The sequence below is a fragment of the Nyctereutes procyonoides genome, unplaced genomic scaffold (assembly GCF_905146905.1).
Source record: "Nyctereutes procyonoides isolate TBG_1078 unplaced genomic scaffold, NYPRO_anot_genome, whole genome shotgun sequence".
Classification (NCBI taxonomy): Eukaryota; Metazoa; Chordata; class Mammalia; order Carnivora; family Canidae; genus Nyctereutes; species Nyctereutes procyonoides.
This window is the reverse complement of record NW_026575044.1, coordinates 9847829-9861937: the sequence shown is the minus strand read 5'-3', so window position 1 is coordinate 9861937 and position 14109 is coordinate 9847829. Positions and strand designations below refer to the sequence as shown.

The following is a 14109-nucleotide window of genomic DNA, read 5'->3' as shown; positions in this document are numbered from 1 at the left end:
TTTCTTTTTGTATTCAAAATTACTATTATTGAATCTTATTTAATCAGCTAAGAGACTATGTAATAAATTATTAAGTAAGCCATAATGATTCTTCATTTGGACTCCACCAGCCAGGTAATAACCATGGGGTAAATTAAAGGGCAGAGGTGGAGGAGAGGCATCAATGTCCACACCTGGTAATTACATGCTTGGCAAAGACTGGATTCTGCATTTCTAGTAGTATTAGAATATTGCTTTCATTTTCTATTTTGTACTTATATTTAGGCTGTTGAAATTAAATTAATGTTGATGACTTTCCTCATCCAAAACCGGTATAAATGAAAGTTACATTTTTATGTCACTTGTGCTGTCCCCACTCTTGTCTTATCAGAAAAAAGCTTGGCCGGACCACAAGCGAGAATGCAAATGCCTTAAAAGCTGCAAACCCAGGTATCCCCCGGATTCCGTTCGACTGCTTGGCAGAGTTGTTTTCAAACTGGTGAGTATAAAACTCGTGATATGCTTGGGTTTTATTTAATCAAGGCACTTGCAGTTGTATGTACTGCTCATATTTTTTTTTCAAAAGATTTTATTTATTTATTTATTTATTTATTTATTTATTTATTTATTTATTTATTTATTGTGTGAGTGTGGGGGAAGGGGTGGAGGGAGAGGGAAGAAGCATTCTCAAGCAGACTCTCTGAGTCTGAGCCTGACCTGTGGCTCAATCTCACGACTCTGAGATCATGACCTGAACTGAAATTAAGTCAGGCACTCAACTGACTGAGCCCCCCAGGCTCCTCGTATTATTACTGCTAACATTAAATACACATGAAGGTAGAAGGTAGATTATTCCTGGGACTATCTTAATACAAAACCCAGCCATTTCCCTATTAATCTCAGTATCAGTGGTGGTGAGACAGTACAGGGCCCTGCATGTGTAATCATAACCTTAGAAACATAAGGTCCTGTATTGAAGGCGTGAGATATCAGAAATGTCTGTTAAGTTGCCTTCATTACTTTTTGACCATGAACTAATGCACAGGGCAGGTGTATCACTTTTTGGTTGCTTCTTGAAGTGAGGCTTTAATTAGATGACAATTAATCATACATGGAAGAGTGCTGCCATGTTTCATTGAAATTGTTTCTTCAGTCCTTTCCCCCTATTCTGCCTAAACAGCCACTGGGTTCTGTGAAGTAAACCTGTGGCGATACCCTCCAGACTTCTTTTTTACCAGGCTTTTACATGAATATCTTTTTCTCAAATTATTTCAGTATCCAGCTCTGTCTGACCTGCTTTTGGGTGGAGGAACTATAAAATTCTATAGAGAGTTGTAAGAATGTAAAATGTTTTTACATGTAAACCTAACATAATGTTATATGTCAATTTGCTTCAATTTTTAAAAAATGGATGTGTAATACCAAATGGGCATTGTCTTTGGACTGAATATATAACATCTATCATATATTTAGCTACTGTTTGCAAATATATATTGTATTGAACTAAAAATTACAAATTTATTTCAAAGCATTAAGAAATTCGATCAACTTTGTTATACATTTTTAATTACTAGGCATTAAAATATGATCATTATATTTGAGGCTGATTTTTTTTTTTTTTGGAATCAGGTGCTATGATTACTCCTATGTTTTAGATAAGGAAATAGACACATCTTCATTAAGGTAACTCGGTAAAGGTTGCACAGTTTGTAATGAATTCTTATTTTTATTCATCCATCTCTGCTTTTCGGTAATCTGCTTTTCTATAGTCAAATCCTTACAGTGATATGAGTCTGTGGGTAGAGCTGGGGAAAAAGTAATAGTATGAAAACTTCTTGTAAAAGAATTTTGCATTTGGAAATTAAACTGGGTTAAGTTACAACTTAGATTTTATTTTAAAATTGTTATTGATTGAATAATTCAACTCTAAGAGATGAAGAGGAGGAATATATAGAATGTTGTCTTTTTAAATAGACTTTCATTTAAATATCTAAAGAGGTTCAAATATATTCATTTATATTTTGGAGCACTTGAAATTGTTTTTGGTGTTTTCCCCCTTTTCTTCACAGATGGAAGAAACACCCTCTGAATCGGAGAAACTTTACTCATTTTATGATCTGGAGTCAAGTAAGTGATCGTCTGTCAGCACCAAAAAAATCCTGTCATTTATTTGCTGACCTTATGCATTGCTCTCTCTTTACCATTGTTGTGCTGTCTCATTATTTGAGGTAAATCTAACCAAACTTTTCATGTTTTTATATACCATTGACACATTAGCTTATTCAATTGATTCCAGGGTAGCTTTGGCTGTTTAGGAGTTTGTAAAATACTATAACCTACTCTTTGTTTCTTTTTGATGCCAGGAATAGTGATGTGAACAAGAGGGTTGTAGGGAACATTTAGATTCATTAATCCTTTAGATAATAAGCAAAGTAGATGGTATGGGTGATTTGGGCTGTCTGATTGAGCATTATTCTTCTTTTCTGCTACCATGGTGGTGGCCATGATACTTGGCAACACTGACAGGCCCTCCACATATGAGTGTTCAGTAAATGCGGGGTGCATGTTCCTTTTCCACTAGCACAGATTCCCTTCAGTGAGGTTGTTGATGATTTCAACCCCAAAGTAGCCAGAGCTCATAGAGTAAATTTTGCGACACAGTTTAATATTTCTGGGCGGAGAAAACTAAGAAGATGATCTAGTACAGATTTATGGTTATGGGATCCTAAGTGCCAATGATAATAAATTATTATTTAGGAAATCATTGGGTTAATTGTTCTGTTGAACAATTAATTTAAAGAGAATATTTAGACCTGACATGAGCCCCAGAATTATGCTGTAGTTCAACTTGATGTATCTTTTCAGTTTTAATAGAGAACTAATTAGTCTTTTTTTGTGTGTGTTCTGTTACTGCTAGGTAATTAACATCTCTTGCAGTGAGTTTTACTGTTAATAGTAGCCCTGCTCAGTGGTGGTGGCATACCTGCTGCCTTAAGTGAAATGTTCTCAAATGCTATGATTGTATACTCTTAAACTTAACACCTTTCTGTGGTATAAATTAAACTGAGTTTTCCAGGAGGTGATTTTTTGACAACTAGGCTCTGGAACCTTCTCTTTCTGTTTGGGTTTTAGCAGCACCACATCTTGTTTATTCGATGTGGAAATAACTTGAAGTCCAGATTTTTTTGGTTGGTCCCCGTGTTCTTTTCCATGTACTTTTTGTGTGATACATTCACCAGTTGAACTCTAGCTGACCTTTTTATTATTTTTCTTTTCTTTTCTTTCTTTCTTTCTTTCTTTCTTTCTTTTTTTTTTTTTGCCTTTGAGATACGCTGTTTATCAGTTGGTCATAACATGGTTGTAAATTGTTTCATGAAAAAGATCTGCTTAAATTCACTGACTTTCAGCATTTGTGATGGCTTGAAAGTGTGTACATGGTGAAGTGGAGGACCTGTAACACACATCTTTATTGATTTTGGTTGCAGTGTTTTTTGTCTGTATGTGTATTTATTTTGTTTTGATAGGTATTTGATCTTGTAGATGAAGTTTGGTACAATTTAATTGATAATGTATGTATTGTAATTTGTAGTTGTGAGAAAATAAAAAGAAATGTATTTGCTCTCTGTTAGAATGAAATCTGGAGAGGAAAAGTCTCATTGAACAGCTACCATTGAACACCTGAACATTACCCATTAAAAATTCACTGTGTGATTGTGCTATTATTTATTTTCTCTTTAAAAAAGATATTAACAAACTGACTGAAGATAAGAAAGATGGCCTCAGGCAACTTGTAATGACATTTCAACATTTCATGAGAGAAGAAATCCAGGATGCTTCTCAGCTGCCACCTTCCTTTGACATCTTTGAAGCTTTTGCAAAAGTAAGTGTTAAGTGTTTGGTATCTTTGTTTATGCCATAAATTATCCCTTTACGTCTTATTTTGTTGTTGATCCATAAAAATCCAGTAGCATTCATGCCTTAAGTCACTCTCCTACCTTAATGAGTAGAGAATGAGGGAAGTTACTGCTTCTGTTGGAAAGGGTATTCCTTTTTCTGTTTTGTCAGTACTATTATTCATGGCCTGTGTATGTTCATCATCAGCATGCAAAGCTTGTTATCATAGTGTCAAGAGTATGCTTTCTTTTCTTCAAAGAAAACAGCACATTCCTTTGTTTCATACTAATGGATTTTTAAGGTTGCCATTGCATGTCGTTTTGTGGTGGTGTGTCAGTGATGGATCTTGGTCTTTGAAGTGAAAACTACATTGGAATCCGTTTCTTGATTATGTGAATTCTTGATAATATGAAAATACAACCATTTCTGATTTAAAAATAATTGTCTAAACATCTATTTAAATGTTTCAAGTCCCTAAAATCCTAGACGAGGGTTAGAAAATAGGTTTAATTTAATATTTTTTGTGTGGTCTCTTGGTAGTTGCTACCTGACATGCTCTGTTTGGAGATGATTCTGGGGGTTTGTTTGGGCCTAGGGAGACAGAACGTGCTGGCTGATCCTTGCTGTGCACCCTGGGGTAGGTCAGAGGATCAGATGCATCCCCACTGCTGTTAGGCTTACTGTTCTTGCTTTCCTGTATTGTGCATTTGGGTTTGCTTAAATACTGATCACATTCTAATAACAAGTAAAATTTTACTTTTGAGGGTGACTTTGTCACTGGTATTACAATTCACAAGTGCACATCCACTGACATACTTAACCCATGAATATTTTTCAAGCATGTTTTGTAACCTGCCTATTTTCTAAGAATTTAAATGTGATTAGTGTGATTGCTAGAGGTTTATTCTTGTTTTTTCCAAATGTATTTTTGTTCTTCAGGATATGTTTTTATGATATTCTGGTAATATCACTTAGCATTAAATTCTGGTTTGTCTCCACTTTAAAACTGATTTTGAAAGACAGTGGTTCCTTATAATATATAGGAGAAGTTTCTCATGTGTTTCACATCCTTCTGAAAACTATAGCCTTTGGCAGGAGCATGTCTGCAGTACACACAAGTGCTTCTGATGTTGGACACAATACAGTTATGCCCCTCGAAAGGTAAAAATATGCCATTGTTAGAAATTGTTCAGGTGGTAGTTACTGGTGTTCTTAGTATTTATGGAAAATATTTAAAAAGACTTTTTCAGTGTAACATGTGGAATTACTTTCTTATTTCTTTTTAAAAAATGTTGAATTCATATATCTTACAGTGAAATTTTTTCTGTGCTGTGGAGGGGAAAATTCTGTCATTGTGAATAAGTAGACAAAGTTTTAATAATATGCCATCCTTTTTCCTCACATAGTTGTATTTGTTATGGTCACAAAAGTAGAACATAGACATCTTTGAGATTTTTGAGAAGTGGACTCAGGTGTCTGATTTCTGCCTTAAAATCTAGGTTAAAGCAATATTAACCAATGACTCCTGTTCTTCCTTGTAAAAGTTTTGTTAATATTTTACAAATTATAGTTACCTTTCTGTTTATACATATGTCCTTAAAATAGATCACTTTCCTCCTCCTCCTTCTTTTCTCCTCATCTTCTTCTTTGTCACCATTTTTTTTTTAATAAAATAGTCTTGGGGTGCCTAGGAGGTTCAGTGGGTTAAGCGTCTGCCTTTGGCTCAGGTCATGATCTCAGGGTCCTGGGATTGAGCCCCGCATTGGGCTCCCTGCTCTGTGGGGAGTCTACTTGTCTCTCCCTCTGCTGCTCTCTCTCTCTTTCTCAAATAAATAAAATCTTTTAAAAAATGGAATAGTTTAATATTAAACTAATTGGTATCCTGTGCACCTCAGGGATGAGCTGCTGAGCTGTTAACATTTCAAGTGTGTGATGGTGCAGGTCACCACAAATGCATTGGAAGTGGGTAGTGACTCTTGGACAGAGGATTTTATTCCTATGTGCTGTCTCTCTACCAGTCCTAGTGGCATAGAATCACCAGAAAGAAGTGGGCTGTACAGGGTGTACTGCCCACAGCTGTTGCTGTCATATATACAGACTGTCGGGCATCAGTCCAGGCTGCCCTGCCTTTCTCAGACTCATGCACTAATTTTTTAATTTATGCTTTGCAGAAGGCTGGCTTTACCTGGCCTCAAAGAAGAAAGTTGTATTTTATGTTTTGCTTTTGGTCCCCTTCATTTATATTCATTCAGGTTCTATGCAGGTATTAGATGTGCTAACCTTATATGTTAGCTCATTCCACTGTCACTTAGGGCAGAAGGAATTCTGAGAACTTTTCTAAATTTGTTTAGATCATAATTTTTTTGACTTTTTGATTATGGACTTTTCCAAACATACACAAAAGTAGAGAGATTAGTTTAATGAATATTCATGTCTCCATCACCTGGTTTCAGTAATTTTCAAAATTGTTTTATATCTTGTTATGCTTTTAATACTTAGATTTCAGACAAATGGTCTTTTTTTAATTTAGATTTCCAAATGTCCCTTACAATTAGTCTTTTGTTATGAAGCTTCTTGGCCACCTGAGAAGTTAGTGAATTCACTTATTAAACAGACCTTTTCTATCATTTTTGCAGGCTTACTATGTGCAAGGCATTCTTTTTTTAAAAGAGTTTCTTTATGAGAGAGAGAGAGACAGAGGCAGAGACACAGGCAGAGGGAGAAGCAGGCTCCATGCAGGGAGCCTGACATAGGACTGGATTCCAGGTCTCCAGGACTACACCCTGGGCTGAAGGTGGCGCTAAACTGCTGAGCCACCCGGGCTGTCCTGTGCAAGGCATTCTTGATACATGTTACAGAAACATGTGGCTAATTATAAATCAGAAAATTATCTACCAAAAGCTTTAGCAAGTCAAAAGTCTTACTTGGGCATAGGTGTATTTTTGTTAAACTTGCACTTGCCTGGAAATGAAAGGGTTCAGTGGAGGATGAGAAGGTTCTTAATCCTGAGAGTATGTTTCATTCCTGCTAGCCTTATTGTCTTTTTCCTCTTCTTTTTTGTTTTTTTGTTTGTTTTTAGTTTACAGTGTAATATTAGTTTCAGGTGTACAATATAGTGATTCAACACTTCCCTACATCCCCTGGTGCTCATCAGGACAGGTGCACTCCTTAATCCCCATCATCTGTTTCCTCCATCCCTCACCTGCCTCCCCTCTGGTAACCAGCAGTGTGTTTTCTGTAAGTGAGAGTCTGTTTCTTGATTTCTCTCTCTCTTTTCCCTTTGTTCGTTTGCTTTGTTTCTTAGGTTCTACATATGAGTGAAATCATATGATATTTGTCTTTCTCTGACTGACTTATTTCTCTTAGTATAATACTCTCTAGCTCTATCCAAGTCTTTGCAAATAGCAAGATTTCATTCTTTTTGAAGGCTGGATAATATTCCATTGTCTATATATCTTCTTTATCCATCATCTGTTGATGGACACTTGGTTTCTTTCCATAATTTGGCTATTGTAGGTGATGCTGTTATAAACAGGCTGGTGGCTTTTTCTAATAGAAGACCATGAGTAATTCTCCAAAAGGTGTAAGTTTATGTTTTGAACACTCTGGGGTTTTCTGTTGAAAATAATGTATGTATCTCCAGTTGGACTAGGTTCTTAGCACTGAATGTGCTTCTGCTACTTAAGACTTAGTTTTACTTAGGAAGACACCCCCCCCCCCCACATTACTCCAAGGACATTATTCTGTAGTCATTTTTTGGGATCTTATTTCCATATATCTGTATTTTCATTTTTCCCCTACTTCCTTAGCACCGATATTATTATTCTCTTGCTTGCCACTCCCACATAAACCAACAAGCCTGTGAACAGAAATGGCCAATTGGGGTTTAAGTTGTAGGAATTTGCATTATAAATATATCCTATCCACTTGTGAATTTGTCGTCTGGCTCTAAAAAGTTAAATAGCATGAGGGGTGTCAGGGTGGCTCAATCAGTTAAATGTCTGTGTCTTGATTTTAGGTCTCAGGGTTTGTGAGATCGAGCCCCACATTAGGCTCTGAGCTGGGCATGAAATCTGCTTAAGATTCTCTCTCTCCCTCTGTCCCTCCCTGCCTTCTCCCTTTCTTTAAAAAAAAAAAAAGTTAAATAGCATGACACTTACAAAGGAGAACTTTTTCTAGGGGACAGTATCCAGGAAGACTTTACATAATAAGTAAGCAAAATTAATGGCATGAATTTCAGAAGAGAGTTTGGTATAGGGAAACAGTTCCAGACAGATGGTCTGCAAATACTGGTGGGGAGTGAGTGGTGCTGGCTTCTCTGACATCCTGAGCTTCAAGAACATACTGACCTCTTCTGGGGATCTGAAATGGTAGTTGTTACCTATGCAATATGTATTTCCATTGTTTTTAGTACAAGTTTGAATAAAATCTTGACGTTTAAAATGTTTGTTTTGCATTAGGTGGAAATTAGGCTAATAGTATGTGTGGGATTTCTATAGAAGGGCTGCAGAGTGATGGTGTGGCTGGAGTGATTTGCCAGGAGCTTTATTTTCAGAGCAGTTTCCTGGGTTTAAGCTTAGATTGTGTGTTTTCTGGTGAGGGTGGGATGGTTGGAGGTTGTGGCTGAGTGGAAATGAAGCTATAAGTGTGAGGGAAGCTATAGGTGATGGTGACAGTAATGGTGGTGGCTAAAGTGTGGGGTGCATTGGAGATACTTGGTAGAACCCAGGAGACATGCAGTTATTTATATGTGTATGAGAGTGAGGCCAGATTCACCTCAGTTGGCTCTTTGTCAGATTATTCAGAGGAAATTCACCTTTACATCTCAACAAGCCCCTTCTCCTTCCTACCCCACACTTTTTCCCTTCCATTTCTACCTTCAAACAAAATTTTGGGTTAGGTTTCAAAATGGATTTATCTTAGTGTGGCAGCTACTGTGGTTTAGCCTATTGATCAAGTTCTAAATATTTGCTACAATCCAGAAAAATGTTTATACTACTACTAATAAATCTAAACTTTAAATTAGAGAGGGACAAATTAAAATGGCATGCTTGATAGTATGATGATTGAGTTGCTTTCTGAGACAAGAAAATGAAATTCTCTTAGTCTTGGTTTTCTCATCTCTTAATGGGAATCATCATCATCATATCTACCTCAGAGGTGAAAGTGAGGATTAAGTCAAAAGTACTTAGTGTGACACATGTTACTAATTTCTACTACTGCTGGCCATACCTCGCAGCTTTATTTTTATTCTTAAAAATAAAGTCTTAAACTTTAGTGTTTTATGTCTCCCTGTGCTGTCAGATAGATGGTCAGGAGCCAGTCTGCAGCTCATTGTAAACCAAACCAGAGTCTCAGATGTTGACTCACAGTTGTACCCAGTTCTGGTGTCTCTTGAGGTGCTGAGAATTACCTGTAGCTTTGTCACAAAGGACAAACAGAAGGAGGTTTCACATAATGAATGAAATGTTTCTCAGGCATGCATTTTAGAAGGATGAAATGAAATTATAAGATTCATTAGTTATGTTACAATTCACTGAAATGGCATGGAATGTGTAGTAGTACTTCTCTAGTCCATCCCTCAAAAATTTATATTGATTGTTATTCATAATGGATATTAATGCCTAAACTTAATGTCCATAGACCTGGTTTTGAGTTTGTTTGTTATGCAAAGAATAGATTTTTTAGAGATTATTGCACAGAATTCTAGAAAAATATACTTAATTATTTTTTTCTGGACTTAAATCTTTCTTTTCTAAAAATGCATTTGGTAAACCTAATGTGGTAAGATCAGAGCAATGAAATGGAAAATGAACTCGTTGCATAAAATGTTTCAAAAGCAGACATTAAATTGGAAGCAACAATAATAGAAGTGGCCTTCCTGACCACAAAACATGTGTCATTGTGTTCACGAAGCTCTGCAAAGTACTTTTTAACTTTATAATATTGTATAACTGCTGCAGAATTTTTCTTTTTATTTTTTTTAATTTATGATAGTGAGAGAGAGAGAGAGAGAGAGAAGCAGGCTCCATGCACCAAGAGCCCGATGTGGGATTCGATCCCGGGTCTCCAGGATCGTGCCCTGGGCCAAAGGCAGGCGCTAAACCGCTGCACCACCCAGGGATCCCGCTGCAGAATTTTTCGATTAGAAATTCCACATGTGTTTGAGAAGATGTTCTCTCCCTTTTCCTTTCAAACAAAATAATAATTCTGGTAGCGTGTTATTTTTATTTTTTAGGGCACATATGTGACCTCCAAAGCCTGCCTTTTTAAACTCTAAATTTTAATATTATTAGTTGCAGCTGGTGTTTGCAGTATAGCACTATGCTTGTACAGGCTTAAAATGCATTTTTTAGAAGGGTTTTTTAATACTCTGGTACTTAAAATTTACATTCCTTTCTATCCTGGCCAAAATGTTTTTTACTGGGGGAAAATTCTTTTTATTGGAGAAGCAGTGGAAAATGTGTTAACACAAGAATTTTGCTAATTCAATAGGAAAAGAAATAGTAATTTAATAATTTTTATTGAGATATGTTAGAAATAAGACAAAAGAAAATAGTAATGATATTATTACATTTGAGACTGCATACTTATATTTGGCTCCTGTGTCCGTTTAGGCTGAGGGTGTTACTAATCTATATGACATTCTGTCATAACCTTACAATTTTAGTAAAGTGTGAAAATCAGCAAGAATGAATAATTACTAGATAACCTTTTGTGGTCCTTTTTATTTTTTTAAAGATTTTATTTACTTATTCATGAGAGACACAGAGAGAGAGGTAGAGACACAGGCAGAGGGAGAAGCAGGCTCCCTGCAGGGAGCCCAATGCAGGGCTCGATCCCAGGACCCCAGGATCATGCCCTGAGCCAGAGACAGATGCTCAACCATTGAGCCACCCAGGTACCCCGGTTCTCTTTATTCACTGAGGAGCATTGTGTCTCAGTTAGAAAGCAGGAATAAACTTGTTCTTGATATATTCACTTTGTAGTTGAAAATTTTCAGTTTCGTTAGCCCCCTTATTCTATTTTTTTAAATTAAATTAAAAAAAATTTTTTTGTTAGCCCTTTTATCTAGATGTGGTGGTGCTTTATTTACTGTTGCTGGTAGGCTAATATGTGGGAAGAATATTACTTCTGTTGGTTTGAAAGGTCAGGAATATGTGTCTCTTTGCTACTCAAGGGTTTTAAGTTCACGTAGGACCAAGTTTTAGAGCCTTTTTGTTGATCAGCTCAGTTGGGCTTCCCCACTGTAGCATGCTATAAAGTAGTAAAGAAAGCAATCTTTTGAATTAATAAAGTGATGAATTATCTAATTACAAAGATGATGTGAAATGGCAGTATGATAACTTTGACTGCATTACTAAATGATCCCAGTGACTGATCAGATGTGCCTGGGTTCCATTAAGGAAAAATGTGCCATTAAATATTTACTACTCAAAGCGAGCAGACACACCAGGATTGCTAACCTCTGATCACTGGGGTGCTTGTATCTGCACGCTTGGAGGTAACTGCTAGATGAGACATCTCTCATGTCTGCTCAGCACAGCTGCTAGAAGACTTGGTTATTGGGATATTACCTCTCCTCTGTTTTTAAGGAAAGCAAGCAAACAGCCAAGGTGCTTAACTGCTTGCAGATCCTGGCTTTCTAATTATGAAATGCTGATGCATTTATGATTTGTATATTTTTTTATTACAATAAATTGAATCTCTGTGTCAGTTCAAGAGACCATTATTCTTGAAAATGTTCTTCCGAGTAAAGTGACATTTGTAGGACACTTGGGCTTTCAAAACAAAACAAGTCATTGTGATTTTAATGTGTGTCTCATGTTCTTCATTTTTAGCCATTCAGTTAACATTTATCTTCACTGAAGTGTAAATAAATAACCTATGATGAGTTGGTGTGTGTTTATTATAAAGACCAGATGCTAGCTAACTTCTGAAGTTGGGAAGGATAATTAGTAAATTCTTAATCAGCATTTTTATTCATACCTGTGTTGGTCAAGGTTAATTGCTTATGAAAGGCTAATGCTGTAATTAAAACTATTGATGGATAAACATGTTAGCCAAGCCTTGTTGCCTTCTCTATTTGAGTGTACAAGTTGCCATTAATTCAAATAGAGGCAATATTTTTTAAATGATAGTATGTCACTGTGAAATGGTGGAAGTTGCTTTCCTTGCTTTGGTCTTCTCTTTGGTGGCAAGAATCAGAGGGCTGTGTCTGCCTACCCAACTGGCACTTTTTTTAGAGCCATGAATTAGATTTCATTTCAAATCCCTAGCCATCTTCATGGCATGCAGTATTTAAGTATTTAATTGATGACTGGATGAAGGACTACATGAAAACTGTCCATTTTTTTTGTTTTATGGAGTGCATTTTGTTAAATATGTTTAAAAAATAATACATTACTACAAACATATAAGACTAGGTAAAAAGTCTTTAATGTGGTAAAATTCAAGAAGTTCAGTAAATTTGCTGATGAGTCAGAATCAGAGAGGCTACCATTATCCTAATGTCTTCAGGAAATGATGAATCATCATGTTAATTATTACAATTCAGCATACCTTTTCTGTAAAAGCCCAGATAGTATGGTTTCGTAGGCCAAGAGGCAAAAGTGGACTATTACAGTATCACGGCAGTTTGTAGTGCCTGCTGAGAGAGCAGCTTCTTAACTTTATTGTGGCAGCCAACAAGCTTCCCTGGGCCATATGTAAGTGAACAGGGGTGGCCACGTTCTAACAACTTTATTTATGGACACTGAACACTGATTTTCATACACTTGCACTTATCCCCCAGTATTCTTTTCATTGTTTCCCCAGACATTTAAAAATGTAAGAAAACACTAAGCTTGCAAGCTGTGTAGAAGCATCTAGTGGGCCAGATTTGGCCCATGGACCATTGTTTGCCAACTCTTGAGTTATTCTTGTAAGCCAGAAGATTTTTTGCACTTGGAAGGAAACAGAATATATTCTACCAGAAAATTCTCTGAGAATTAAAAAAAAAAAAAAAAAAAAAAAAAAAAAAGGTAAGGATACCTGGGTGCTACAGTTGATTATATGACTGACTCTTGGTTTTGGTTCAGGTCTTGACTGCAGGATCTTGGGATCGAGTCCTGCGTCAGACTCCATGCTGGGTGTGTAGTCCACTTGAGATTTGTTCTCCCTTTCCCTCTTCCCCTCCTACTCGTGCTCTTTCTCTCTTTCTCAAATAAAGAAATCTTAAAAAATAGAAAATATTTAAATGTCACCTTCTAACAAGCCATTAGTTCTATAGTTTTACATTGTCAGTCATGTTTGTAAGCACAGTATGTATACAATACTTGATTTTTGAGTTTTTCTTTTACTCCAAGAAGATTTAATTTAGTAACTTAACAAATGGCTTAATTCAGTAATATAGTGGGATAGATGTAATATTTCATTAAAGATTAGGAAGACATAGAATTGTTGAATAGAAAAAAGTATGTACTTTATTAATGTCATATATTTATACTTCATTCTTAGGGTTTTTGTTTGTTTGTTTAAAGATTTGATTTATTTATTCATGAGAGGCACACAGAGAGAGGCAGGGACATAGGCAGAGGGAGAAGCAGGCTCATTGCAGGGAACCTGATGCGGGACTCGATCCCGGGGCCCGGGGATCACACCCCCAGCCAAAGGCAGAAGCTCAACCACTGATCCACCCAGGGATCCCAGTTTTTTGTTTTTTAACTGTAGGTGTTATCTTTTATTATTTTGCCTTGAAATGAAATATAAAGATAGAATTTTCTAGTAGAAATATTTGGCCATATAACTCAAGTTCAGAAAGTTTTTGTTTGATTCTTTAGATCTTCTTTTTAAATTATGGATATTGCACTCAGACCTTACATATTGTGGTTTGATTTTTTCTATTAGGAATGAGAAGGACCTCTCATGGGAGAAAAAGCAAAGTATGTTTTAGGGGTATACTTTTAGTAGTAATAAACATTGTGATAAACTCCTCTGTTACATTTTACAACCAACAGAAACAGGGTGAAATTTTAATGGCAGAAATTAGACTTTGCTATTTGATATGGAAAATAAGGTTGACTCGGTATATTGCAAAGATAAGAGAATTTGGGGATGGCTTCTCTAAGGCAGATAAACAAATGTGTCCTGATTGAGAGAGAACATAACCTCACTAGAGTTTATCAAGGGTCATTTTTCATTAAAATATTTATTTTCAGTACTTAGATGTTTAAAGAGACATATTCAGGTAAGTTT

The 14109-nt window shown here is 36.2% G+C and overlaps 1 protein-coding gene across 1 annotated transcript in view; it reads left to right on the top strand.

Moving 5' to 3' along the window:
• SMYD3 (SET and MYND domain containing 3) overlaps positions 1-14109 on the top strand; it is a 716195-nt gene that overhangs the window by 195866 nt on the left and 506220 nt on the right. Inside the window, exons 4-6 of the mRNA XM_055323766.1 lie at positions 371-478; positions 2049-2106; positions 3723-3859. Of these exons, the coding sequence (XP_055179741.1) occupies positions 371-478; positions 2049-2106; positions 3723-3859 (303 nt within the window). The remainder of the gene's footprint in view (positions 1-370; positions 479-2048; positions 2107-3722; positions 3860-14109) is intronic.